The following is a 13,391-nucleotide window of genomic DNA, read 5'->3' as shown; positions in this document are numbered from 1 at the left end:
AAAAATTAGGAAACTTTTTTGGACTTCAACGGTATTGTTACCTAGAAAGTCCCAAATGAAGACATTCTTGAAGAGGCGTGGTGACTTAAAGCCATGCTGGAACACTTGCTCAAGTGCCCACACCAAACCATACTCTCCACAGAGAAGCAATATGAGGCTTCCTCTCTACGACAGGACAGGAGAAATGTCAACAAAGAAGAATGGATAATTGCCATTAACACTTGTCCTTTACACTTTTTTCTTTCAATTTTTTCACAGATAACGTCAAAGATCTGTATTGATACCATTACCTTCAGAGATAAGATGTAAAAAAAAAAAAAAATAGTCCTTACCTCTTTTTCTGGCTTGTGGAAGTGTTTGACGATGCCATTAATCGCCTCTCCCACCCCTTCCTGGATCTGGCCAGTGTTTAACTCTAGCGCACAACAAGAAATATGTTTGAGACAACAGCAACCTCCTTACAGTTCATTAATAAAGTCTATCATATATGACTTTGAAAATCCAAGGAAATTCATGTACTCACTTGGTTTGCTGTTTGGTGAAATGGTGACAAATCGTCGCATCATCCCGGGGGATTGCTGCATTGGAGGAGTCCGACACATTCTTTCCTCGCTCTCCATGTTAGTCACCAGTTCGCCCACCAGTATCCTTTCCAAACTGCCATCATCCACCCCTTTACCCAGCCAACGGCCGCATGGAAATCTATGCAACAGTCGTACAGTCAGTTAAGGGTCGAACATGAATTTTATGATAATGGTGATTTGAGATTCGTTGTACTCACTTGTAGGTGTGCCCTGTAATCCCATTGCGAACCATTACGCACTCTACTAGCCACTTAGCATACAGTCCTGCGTTATCATGGCCCATCTGTATGGTGGTTAGTTTTCCCAGGTTCTGGCACTGTGTGAAATGCAGATAGAATTATACAACAAAACTCCAAATACATTACCAAACAGGAATTCAGTAATTGTGTACCAATCTGTGTTTTTAAATGGCAAATTCTCATATCTAGAGGACAGGGAGGTTGATAGCTACTATGTTACCAATTAATTTATACAATTATACAATATAAACGATTTAATGAAATGCCATGAAATGTATACAATTTAATAAAAAGCAAATTGGTAACTTGAACCAAACACTTATTTTGTCCTCAAAATTCACAAAAAATTCAATAAAAGAGAAAATGTACATTATCAGGTGCGGATATCAGCCGATAATTTGTAAATGGGTAGATATCGGCCGATTAAGGCTGATATATCAGTCTATCCCTAAAATTCACCAAATAACCAGCATTTCTTTAAAAATAAAACAGCATCACAGTGCAATTAAATATAATATGTCGTTTGCTAAACCAACCAAACAGAGAACTAGATTGTCACAAACTCGACAATGCTAGAAAACATTGTTTACATTTTGAAAATTATTTTTTAGTTTTTAAAATGAACGACTGAAATGATCTGCAAACAGACGTGCACACACTGAATATGTTGACAGAACGCTGATCAAGGCATATGCACAGTGAAATCAGCGTAAAAGGCAAAAACCTAGCTCTGTCAACAAGTTTTGCTTAAACCATCAATGACCTTTCCCTTTCAGAAGAACATTAAGGCATTTACATGACTTTACACATTGTTGGCTTATTAAAGGGATAGTACACCCAAAAACGAAAATTGTCTCATCATTAACTCCATTAACTGCCATCCCAGATGTGTATGACTTTCTTTCTTAAGCAGGACACAACAAAACTTTTTTGGAAGACTATACAATGCAACTGAATGGTGACCAGAAGTTTAAATCTCCAAAAATCACATAAAGGCAGCATAAAAGTAATGTTCTATAACATTCTATAAATCGATTTCAAAAACTCTTGGCTGATTAATCGGTTATCTGCCTTTTCCATCATCTTCGATATCGTCAAAATCCACTATCGGTCAACCTCTATCATAGACTTACAGAGGTACCCAAGCCACACTAGTTACCAGAAAATCATAGAGAATTAAAGGGAAAGTTGACCCAAAAATGAAAATGATCTTATCATTTACTCACCCTCATGCCATCCCAGATGTGTATGACTTTTTCTTGTGCAGAACACTAATGAATATTTTAAGAAGAATATCTCAGCTCTGTAGGTCCATACAATACAATTGAATGGTGGCCAGAACTTTGAATCTCCAAAAATTACATCAAGTCAGCATAAAAATAATTCATAAAAACCGTGTTTAATCCATGGTTTAATCCATGTCTTCAGAAGCGATATGATGGGTGTGGGTGAGAAACAGATCAATATTTAAGTTATTTTTTTCTATAAATCTCCACCTTTGACCAGCCCCAACCAGTAGGTGGCGATATGCAAGAAGAATGCAATCACCAAAAAAGAAATGAAGATGAATGTGGAAGTGAAAGTAGAGAATGATAGTAAAAAAGGACTTAAATATTGATCTGTTTCTCACCCACACCCATCATATCACTTCAGAAGAAATGGATTTTACCACTGGAGATTTATGAATTACTTTATGATGGCTTTTTTCTTTTTTTCTCCCCAATTTGGAATGCCCAACTCCCAATGCGCTCTAAGTTCTCGTGGTGGCATAGTGACTCGCCTCAATCCGGGTGGCGGAGGACGAATCTCAGTTGCCTCCTCATCTGAGACCGTCAATCCGCGCATCTTATCACGTGGCTTGTTGAGCCCATTACCATGGAGACATAGCGCGTGTGGAGGCTTCACGCTATTCTCCGCAGCATCCACGCACAACTCACCACGCGCCCCACCAAGAGCGAGAACCACATTATAGCAACCACGAGGAGGTTACCCCATGTGACTCTACCCTCCCTAGCAACCGGGCCAATTTGGTTGCTTAGGAGACCTGGCTGGAGTCACTCAGCACACCCTGGATTCAAACTCGTGAACTCCAGGGGTGGTAGTCAGCGTCTTTACTCGCTGAGCTACCCAGGCCCCCACTTTTATGATGGCTTTGTGATTTTTGTGGATTCAAAGTTCTGGCCACCATTCACTTGCAATGTATGGACCTACAGAGATGAAATATTTTTCTAAAATTCTTAATTTGTGTTCTGTAGAAGAAAGTCATACACATATGGGATGGCATGAGGGTAAATGAGGAGGGAATTTTCATTTTTGGGTGAACTATCCCTTTAAAGCTACACTATGTAAGATTTTTTTGTTTAAAATGAACAAAATTTCATTAATGAGCAAGCACACCAACACTCCATCTTCCAAATAATTTATTTGCCTTACCGCGATTCACTATAGTAAGCTCATAATAATGATTTATATTTTAGAGCTGTCGGGACGGATTTGGCAGAAATTGCATACTTCGGTCACTCGTTCTTGCGTGTTTACGTCATGTCCGTAAATAAAGAAAAGGAGGTCCGGAGCTACTACAGCGCATGTATATCTGCGGTGATAGGTGTGGTAGTAGTTTGAAGCTGATAGCTAGTAGCCACAACACATGAGCAACATTGACCATGGATCATTCAAAAAGGCAACCCTCTGGAGAATCACCAGTTTTCAAAATAAAGAAACCTGGAACCGAGAAGAATCTGCAAGCAAAAAGGGAAAGTGAGCCCATAATAAAACACAAAAAAAATTGGCTTGGCTTTTTCATGGGTGGTGACATCTCTGAGAAAGGATTTAAAACCGACCCAGAAATGGAGTTTTTCATGCCAGACAAGATAGTTTATTGGACCAATAAAATTAAGAGACAGGTCTGGACCATTTTATTGGACCGTTTCTTAGCGCGGTAGTTCATTAGATAGCGTTATCCACTCAAATGGGGCATTTTATTATGGATTGTGGTACTGCAGTGCTTTCAATTTCATTTTCGAGGGAGGACAATGGGAAAATACTACTCACCTGCTTTAAAGGCATATTTTTCAGATATTCGTCTTTTTTTTTTTTTTTTTTTGAGGGTAGGGGGGCGAGTTTTGTTGTTGTTAGTGACATTCGCTCTGATAAGATGATCACCTGTAACCATGGTTACACCAGTGGTATTCAAACCATCAGATTCGTCCGCGCAGAAGAGCAGAGCCGAAGCCCAACTCACATAATTACCAAAACAGTGTTCCTCCACAAGTATCTCCAGTTCTATGCTTCAACCGCTAGAGGGCCAAAAGTTACATAGTGTAGCTTTAAGCAAAGTTATTGTAAGATTGTCAATGTAGACGCACTTTATTGGTCACTAAGCAGCATATATATGGATGCTCACCTCAAATGTAATCTCCAGAGTGTTTTTGGGCACCTGTAGTACTCCGGTCTCAGCCAGCTCCCCTGACACACACACCCAAGGGTTGGCCGTAAACATGGAACCTCCTAGTTTCTTACTGGGAATGATCACCACATGATATGGTATCACTGGGAACAAAAATAAAGAGGAGGTCAGGAGTAGTAATGCAGTGTAGAACATTTACTGGTTAGTAGCAACTGCAGAGTAAAGGTAGACGATATATCGGTTATACCGATTAATCGGTGCCGATAGTTGCATTTTGGTACTATCGGTTATCTGGAGAAAAAAAAATGTCTATGTCGCTAGTTGCTGATTAAAAATGTTTTTCCTCCGTGTTTCTCTGTTGCCAGCGCTGGGGGATTCTACAGTTAAAACGGCTTGGTTCTACAGTATAACAGTGGTCTCTAGAGGTGAAATAAAAACAATCACTGACACCTCGTGGGATTTACCGAATCTAAATCTTTCATCATTTACAATATTCATCCATATTTGTATCGTCACTTCAATGCATATTTTGATTAGAAGATTAGATTTTGACAATTGTACTAAACTGCAGTAAAGGCATGCAAAGAAAAATGCTTCATATCTCGTGAACAATAATAAACCTTATTCCTCATTAAACCTCATCTCTTGAAAAACATATATACAAAACCCTTTACCTGGTGAGCATTATAGGTGCTTCTGGTTATAATTAGGATTTTGGTTAAACAAATAACTGCATCTGGGATTTTATTAATTCTTTGTATGTGCCCGTCATTGTAAGGAATGAATTTTTATTTTTATTTTTTATTTATGAAAATATTTTTTTAAACTATCTGCCAATTAATCAGTTCTCTTCCTTTCCCACCACCTTATTTATCGGTATCTGCAAAATCCACTATCAGTCGATCTCTACTGCAGTTCATTTAAGACCCCATGAAATCATTTGGTGAGCACAGTTTTCGTCCTGTGTTGATGCATTTCCCATTGAACCAGTTTTGTTGGGTCAGGACATATCAAAGGGCTTCTGCCTTTTTATTAAATAGCCAATAGGCTTTAGTTTGTCACAGCCTTGAACCATGATTATCTACTTGCTATTGTTACTCAGAAATAAATGGTAATGGGGGACAATCATTCTGGAGAGCACTGGGCAAAACGAGTGAGTGCAAGATGAAAGACGGTAATTTTGAATGTGTATATCTGCTAATAGTTAATTTGCATGTTAAAAAGGCGTGTTGTTTTTGCATTATTTGGTGGCAACCGCCCTTTTTATCTCATCACATTTAATTCAGACTGCAAGCTCACAACTAGGGTATTAGCAGGAAACACTGATACAGTATGTATGACCTCAACGTTTTCAGACATGGAATGGGTATGCAGTGTCTGTAATGTGAAATGTACTCTGCTTACTAATTGTGGTGAAGACGTTGGTGAAGCAGAAGTAGTCGACTGCGTTGAAAGAGAGGAGGTGATACAGGAACTGCTCCTTCTCATCATCACAGCGTAGAAAAGCATAGCGCTTATAGAGCTTCCTTTAAAAAAACCACACCAGATGCCATAAGGGTGAATCTCATGAAGAAATGTTCAGGTCATACTAATGAGAATTGTGAAATAAATGTGAAATAAAAATGTCACAGTGCAAAAATATCTTAATGATTAAAGAAAATAAGCTTCATTTACATACGCAAAATATCATTTATTTTATTTATTTACTTTTTTCCGGGTGTAATATACTGCTGACACACAATAATTAAAATCAGCATAAATTATCATAAATTAAGTACAATATATACCATCATAATGTATACTTACAATTGTTCTTCACAATCTGGATCATATATATAATATTTTCACACTACAGTAGGCATATTTTGATTCCAGTACATTGTAGTTAATTATCATGAAAATAATGTCACATTGTGAAAACTATTAATGTTTGGCAAAATAAGCTTAAAGGAACATTCCAGCTTCAATACAAGTTAAGCTCAATTGACAGCATTTGTGGTATAATGTTGATTACCACAAAAAGTTATTTCGATTCGCCCGTCAAATCGAGGTTTCAGTGAGGCACTTACAATGGAAGTGAATGGGGCCAATGTTTGGAGGGTTTAAAGGCAAAACTGTGAAGCTAACAATTTTATAAAAGAACTTACATTAAATCTTCTGTTAAAACTCATGTATTATTTCAGCCGTAACGTGGTTTAAATCGTAAATTTTACAGTCATTTAGGGTTTTAGGGTTTGTTGACATTATATTGTCATGGCAATGAAGTTGTAAAATTGGCTATAACTTTACAAAGAAAAGGTTAGTAAGTGATTTTATCACACTCAAATCATGTTTACATGCATATTGTTTATGACTTGAAGCTATACTTTTGAAAAGTGAGCATTTTAACGTTCAAAAATTGGCCCCCATTCACTTCCATTGTAAGTGCTTTTTGTTTTTTTTTTCAAGAAGAGGAGGAACGAGTCTAAATAAAACTTTGTGGTAAAATCAACATTATGCCACAAATGCCGTCGATTGAGCTTAACTTGCACTCGGAATATTCCTCTAATTACTTTTATACAAAATATAAGTTCTTATTTCAATTTTTCGACTTTGCCGTGAAATATGACTTGAAGATTTCTTGATGGTTTTCAAGAGATTCACCCACAAACAATACAGTACAATTCTGATCACTTTGAGGAGTTGGAAGTCAGCTGGAGCGCCCCCGTTTCAGGAGTGGTGTTCAGAGATGGCCAGAGTGCCAGCTCTTGAGGATGGGGTATCCAGAAGACTGGGGAGTTTAGACATGTTTGTGAAGAAGTGGGGCAGATATCTGTCTTGTTTGGAGGGCTCTCGGGGAGGGACAGTGGAGAGAGAGGTATAGGGGTTTTATGTGTGTGATTAGGTTTATTTATTTTAATTGTATTATTTATTTCTTTATTTTTGTTGTGTGTCTATGGTTGTGTGACCACTGGGGTGTTGTTGGGGGTCGGGCGGGGGATTGGAGGGGATAGTGGGGGTTGGATATTGATTCTGTATATGTGTGTTCTGCTATTTATATTTAATGGTTGAATCAATAAAAAAATGTTAAATCGCAAAAAAACAAAAAACAAAATAAAACAGTACAATTCTAAGCACAAAATACCAGCTTTTAAGCAAGCTGGTATAGAAATTCATTTTATAACCAAAAGGGCAAAGACAGTTGAAACGTAGTCCAAATGTAGAGTAAGAGATGTTCAGGTCAGACGAGGACATCACAAAGAATTCTGCACTGAGGATGATCCAGTTAACTGTTCGAGGTCCATGAATAATTTAATGGTCCCTTATTCTTTGCTGAGCTGCTTCTCTTACATTATATATTAATTGTTTGATATCCAAACAATCATCTACATCTGATCAATGAAAGTACCTTCCATATCGCCACAGAACTGTCATTAGGTCTTACTTGTTGAGTTCATGGTCAGACAGGAGCTGTTTCAGGTGCCTGGAAAGCAGTTTCTTCTCCATGGAGAGACGCACCCATGCTCTGGCCTTCCCAACATCTGTCTTGATCTCACTGATGTTCTGGATGTGCCTGATGAACAACCAACAATGAGTTACAGTACTTTGTAAGGTTGCAGGATATTTCAATAGGACTTTAAATACCAATTCAGTAACTGTAACAGAATTAGATGTAAAAATGAGTTATGATCAGTCTATATGTGTGTCCCAAACAGCACACTTCTCCACTATTCTACGTCATTTTGTAGTGCAAGTACTGTGAGTATTATGATTACACTGAAAATGCAACAAAAATATGTTTTAGTACTACGAGTACCCAGATGATTCTTCAACCGTCAAAACGGAGTGTGGAATGTAGGATACTTCACACACTCAGCGCACGCAGTGTGAATGTGTACATTATTTAAAATATAAATGTTGAACGGAGTTTGGCTAACGTGCTAAAGCTAGCCACAACAAGGGGCCTGGGTAGCTCAGCGAGTAAAGACGCTGACTACCACCCCTGGAGTTCACGAGTTTGAATCCAGGGCGTGCTGAGTGACTCCAGCCAGGTCTCCTAAGCAACCAAATTGGCCCGGTTGCTAGGGAGGGTAGAGTCACATGGGGTAACCTCCTCGTGGTCACTATAATGTGGTTCTCACTCTCGGTGGGGCGCGTGGTGAGTTGTGAGTGGATGCCGCAGAGAGTAGTGTGAAGCCTCCACACGCGCTATGTCTCCGCGGTAACACGCTCAACAAGCCACGTGATAAGATGCGCGGATTGACGGTCTCAGACGTGGAGGCAACTGAGATTCGTGACAATTGTATCACCACTACATCACCACAAGGACCTAAAGCGCACTGGGAATTCCAAATTGGAGATTAAAAAAAAAAAAGAAGATAAAAGCTAGCAACAACACATTGGAAGCATTTGAAACTTATGTCAGCTGTTAAGCGGCGAATGCTTCCATGTAGTAAAAAAAATAGTTAAGTGTTCCTTTGAGATGATACTACACTTTGAAAATTTGTATACTACATGGCTGTGTACATAGTGTACATTGTAAATGCATAGTGTATAGTGCGTCATTTCGGAAACAGCTATTTAATTTTTCTAGTAACGTTTCTAAAAAACACTCCAAGAAAAGACTTCCTTGCTCATATGCAAGGAAGTCATGACTATACAAGAATCAAAAGGAGCACCAAATCCCAAGACTGAACTGAGTGCAATCTTGCAGTGCAGTGGGAGGAGACTGGCAGCTCTCTCAAGGGGCCGTTCCAGGAGAGATAATGGGGGAAGGAGAACTGGCTCAGACTCCCTAGAGCGTCAGCCGGCATACTGTCATAGATCGCAGCCACTATCATGCATCCCATGTCCAGACACATTCTCTTCCACTCCACCTCTGTTAGTCAACACTGTCTGACTGAACATTAAGTGCAGCCAGTACCCCTATGGGTTCCAACTACATGGTAACTTGCTTTGCCTTTATTTGCCTTTTTTCCAGTATGATGAAGCTTTGACATCTATGGTATCCAGAATTTCAATGTTTGATTTTAAGGAGATTTTTTTGTGTACTTTTATACAATAAACAACTTTGATACTTTTGTTGGGTCAACACTTGCTGTCAAAAGTCATGAAGCAAAATCGGTTTAGATCCAACTGGTTAGAGATTGAACAGATAACGCTGCTAATATTGTATTGTTGTTGAAAAACTAGATTATATACAGTAGTTCCACTCAATGCCTTGTCACTAAGGAGATGCTGACATGGCTAAAGAGAGCGATGTTATGCCAAGGCTTTTCTGCACTGCTATGTCACGGCAAGGCGCGGCAGGGGGTCTGCTGCTAATTAGACTGGAAATAATGTGTCGACATAAAACGTCTCGCTTCCTCATGCAATGTAAGGAGACGACCCCCCTCCTCATATCAGACCTTACGCAGACTGCCACCAAAAACACTGCATTTTTCATATGCTGACAGCACTCAACCTATATTTCCATGAGGTTATAAAAAAACCATTCACTGTTACACATTTTCTATGTTTTTACTGGAGTAAAAATACAATGTAATGTTTGACCATGGATCTCAGCTTTGAAGCCTCACATTTCATTGAACGTTATATTTCCCACACCTTTCGACTGATACATTTCTATGACTTTGCCACAAATTTTCTAGTCGTTCATGATTCTAAATTTATGATGTTAAATCATTTTAATAGAGTGATTGTTGGGATGGATTTCCATTTATTTGTCAGGTGCCAGTCTTTAGAATTAATAGAATTAAATAATTATACATAAAGTCTCCAATAAGTCTTCAAACCGACTTGCAGGCAAGTTTTACTCTATTCAAACACACACATAGTGCAATATCATGCCAGTGAAATATTTTAAAGCAGAGTGTATGTATATTCAATATAAAAATGTTGTTAACACTGTCCATGAAGCCCATATTTATAATGCATTGTAAAGGCATTATAAATGCATTATACTGCATTTATAATGTCTCATAATACACCTTATAATAAGTATAATAACTTTTCATAATTAACTGTAACTACATTTATAAACCCGTAGTATAATGCATTATGACAAAAAAATAAATAAATAAATAAATAAATAAATTTCACATTTTGGATGTTCAGCAGAAGCTAATAAAGTTAACCGTATACGTGCTGTCATGCAAAAGCAGCATGTGTATGACATGATCATAAACCCTTATAAGTGGTGTTTGTCTGCTTTAAGTTACAAAAGCAATGTCGGTAACACTTTCTGTGAAGCCCATATTTATAATGTATTGTAAAGGCATCATACTGCATTCATAGTGTCTCATAATACACCTTATAATATAACTTCTCAAATAATTATAACTACAGTTATAATACATTATAAGGCTTCCCCTATTCATAGTTATACTTAAGAGTATAATGCATTATAACACAAGCAACATCCAATTTTAATGCAGCAAAGGCTAATAAAGTTAATCGTATAAGTGCTGTCATGCAAAAGCAGTGTTGTGTAAACAGTCAAAAGGCTTTATGACATGATCATATTATAAGTGGTCTTTGCCTGCTTTAAGCAAAGTTACAAAAGCAACATCTTCTTATAAACAGCCATAACATAAACTTGTAACATACAATACATTACAAGTCAAACTTGTATAATGGAAGTTATTTATAAAATAAGTCTCCAAATAAGATTCACAAACATTAGTTTACTGAATAGTCCAGTATAGAATCAGTTTTATTTTTTAATTTTTTATTTCTAGGTGTGTTTACACCCAAGAAGATTGGCTACATGTGTGATCAACATATTTATTTATTTTTTCCTTGAGAGAGAGTTTCTGATATATTTTATCCTTGTAGCTTTACAAGTGTTTTTCGTAAAATCTCAAATATACATTGAATGGGTGTTATTTTGTATTTTGTGCATGTGTAATGTATATCATTTCCAGCATGAGTTGTAATGTCTTATAACAACTTAAAATATCTTATGGCTGTTTATAAGAATACATTGTTTTTGTCACTTTACTTAAGCATACCTATTATACAGTATTTATTACAAATATATATAATGCATTATAACTTCAGCAGATAAAACTGGATGTTGATTGTGTTATAATGCATTATACTCAAAGGTATAACTATGAATATGTAAGTATTATAATGTATTAAATTATCTATGAGAAGTTATAACTTATTATAAGGTGTATTATGAGACATAACTAATGCATTATAATGCATTTATAATGCTTTTATAATGCATTATAAATATGGGCTTTATAGAAATTGTTACGGGGTATTTCCATTTAACATTGCAGTAACACTTTAATAACTACACGGAATAAAGTATTTGTAAAGCATTAGTTTATAGTCAATTGATCATTTGCAAACTATCATTCCTACATTTATAAACTACATACAAATAGTTTGTTATTTGTTTATATTCACTGTAGCAAAAATTTATTATTGTTTATATATTATATGTTCATTTATAGGCAGTTTGATAATATTTGTTTAACATGAACAAGGCATGAATTCATAGTAAATAAATATATGTGTAATTAATTGGATTTACATATAAACATAATTCATGTATTTGTTACTGTTTTAGTAACACTATTAAAGCAATTATTAATTAATATATAGGTAGTAATAAAGCATTGACTAATTGCTAACTAAGCATTTTGCATGTCTAAATCTAAAATGAGAACTGCATATGCCTAATTATACATTTATTAATTATCCATTAATCCATTACCATAAACTTGGCCCTGAAATAACCATCTCCACAGCATCTCAATCACAAAGGCTCAAAACAGACACTAAAGCTTAAAAAAAAAAAAAAAAAACTACAGGAATAATAGAGAGAAAGGAAAATCCACAGTTTATTAAAAGAGCTCCTCTAATTGCTCAAACACCACTATAGCATTTTCCATCCTATTAAGCTTTATAAGCAGACTTGTTCTCATTATTGCCAATTAAAATGACAATTAATTCAGTTTCACCAGTGGACCTACTATAAATATTTCATTAAATTTAATCCGATTCCAGAAAGAAAGTCAGAAAATCCCGCTACAGTCTGTGCACATGCTCTGGAAACATCCAGCAGGTCACTGGTCACAGGACAGTGAAAAAAAACACCAAAGAATGATCAACAAAGAATTCAGCTTTCTGAATTCAGGCCTGGAGGCGCCCCCTTCAGGCATAAAAAATAGGACCCGATGAAATATTTGTTTTTCCCAATTCTGCTTTGTTTTCCCAAATTCTGTTTTCTATTTTATTTTTCTGAATTCCATGTTTAAAAGATTATTTTTTTTAAATAAAAATATGACTAATCAAATGAATTCATAGAGTTCAACAAATGTAATTATTTTATCATATAAAGTGCCTCAATAACATCTTAACAGCTGAATCTAAAACTGTTATTTGTTGTCAAATAATGTGAGCACCACAGAGAATCACTGTATAAATTAAAAACTTACAGTACATTCAGTACATCGCCTCAATCTGTGTGGCAGTTCAATCTTATCACGTGGCTTGTTGAGCGCGTTACCGCGGAGACATAGCACATTTGGTGGCTTCACGCCATCCACCGCGGCATCCACGCACAACTCACCACACGCGCCTCCGAGAACGAACCACATTATTGTGACCACGAGGAGGTTACCCCATGTGACTCTACTCTCCCTAGCAACCGGGCCAATTTGGTTGCTTAGGAGACCTGGCTGGAGTCACTCAGCATGCCCTGGATTTGAACTCGCGAATGCCAGGGGTGGTAGTCAGTATTATTATTATTAAAATGAATATTACATTTTTACTATGCAGTAGTAATATATTTTTTGTCATAATTCTTCCATTTCACGCGTCCATCTAAACTGAACTTTTATTTTGATGGTTCACTGTGTCAGTTTCTGTGTCTGTTTGACGGAAGTTTCACACTTCTGGATAAGCAGTTCGCTATGTGGTCGGTTGACTGTTACACCGTAAGAGGCTGCAGTTTCATTGAATAAATAGTCTGGAATGTGCTGCACGCTTCGCATTAAATGAGTGTTTGCTTTCTGTAATCTAATACACAGATTACAGAAGTCATAATGTGATGTTTTAAGCGGGTCAATGCCTTCACACATCACTTTGAAGCATGCAGCACAAGAGCACTGGATATTTCTTAAATGAAATCGCAGGCTGCTGTGGTTTAATTATCAGACTAGG

At 36.9% G+C, this 13,391-nt stretch overlaps 1 protein-coding gene across 4 annotated transcripts in view; it reads right to left on the bottom strand.

Moving 5' to 3' along the window:
- The window catches only part of LOC127440413 (DENN domain-containing protein 5A-like), a 69,855-nt gene that overhangs the window by 5,111 nt on the left and 51,353 nt on the right, over positions 1-13,391 (bottom strand). For all 4 annotated transcript variants that reach the window (XM_051696988.1, XM_051696961.1, XM_051696970.1 and 1 more), the window contains 7 exons: positions 7,654-7,782; positions 5,634-5,755; positions 4,227-4,372; positions 782-900; positions 524-702; positions 333-415; positions 42-165 (listed from right to left, as the gene is read on the bottom strand). In XM_051696988.1, the coding sequence (XP_051552948.1) occupies positions 42-165; positions 333-415; positions 524-702; positions 782-900; positions 4,227-4,372; positions 5,634-5,755; positions 7,654-7,782 (902 nt within the window). The remainder of the gene's footprint in view (positions 1-41; positions 166-332; positions 416-523; positions 703-781; positions 901-4,226; positions 4,373-5,633; positions 5,756-7,653; positions 7,783-13,391) is intronic.

This window comes from Myxocyprinus asiaticus, chromosome 1 (genome assembly GCF_019703515.2).
Source record: "Myxocyprinus asiaticus isolate MX2 ecotype Aquarium Trade chromosome 1, UBuf_Myxa_2, whole genome shotgun sequence".
Taxonomy (NCBI): Eukaryota; Metazoa; Chordata; class Actinopteri; order Cypriniformes; family Catostomidae; genus Myxocyprinus; species Myxocyprinus asiaticus.
This window is presented reverse-complemented; position numbering and strand designations above follow the sequence as displayed.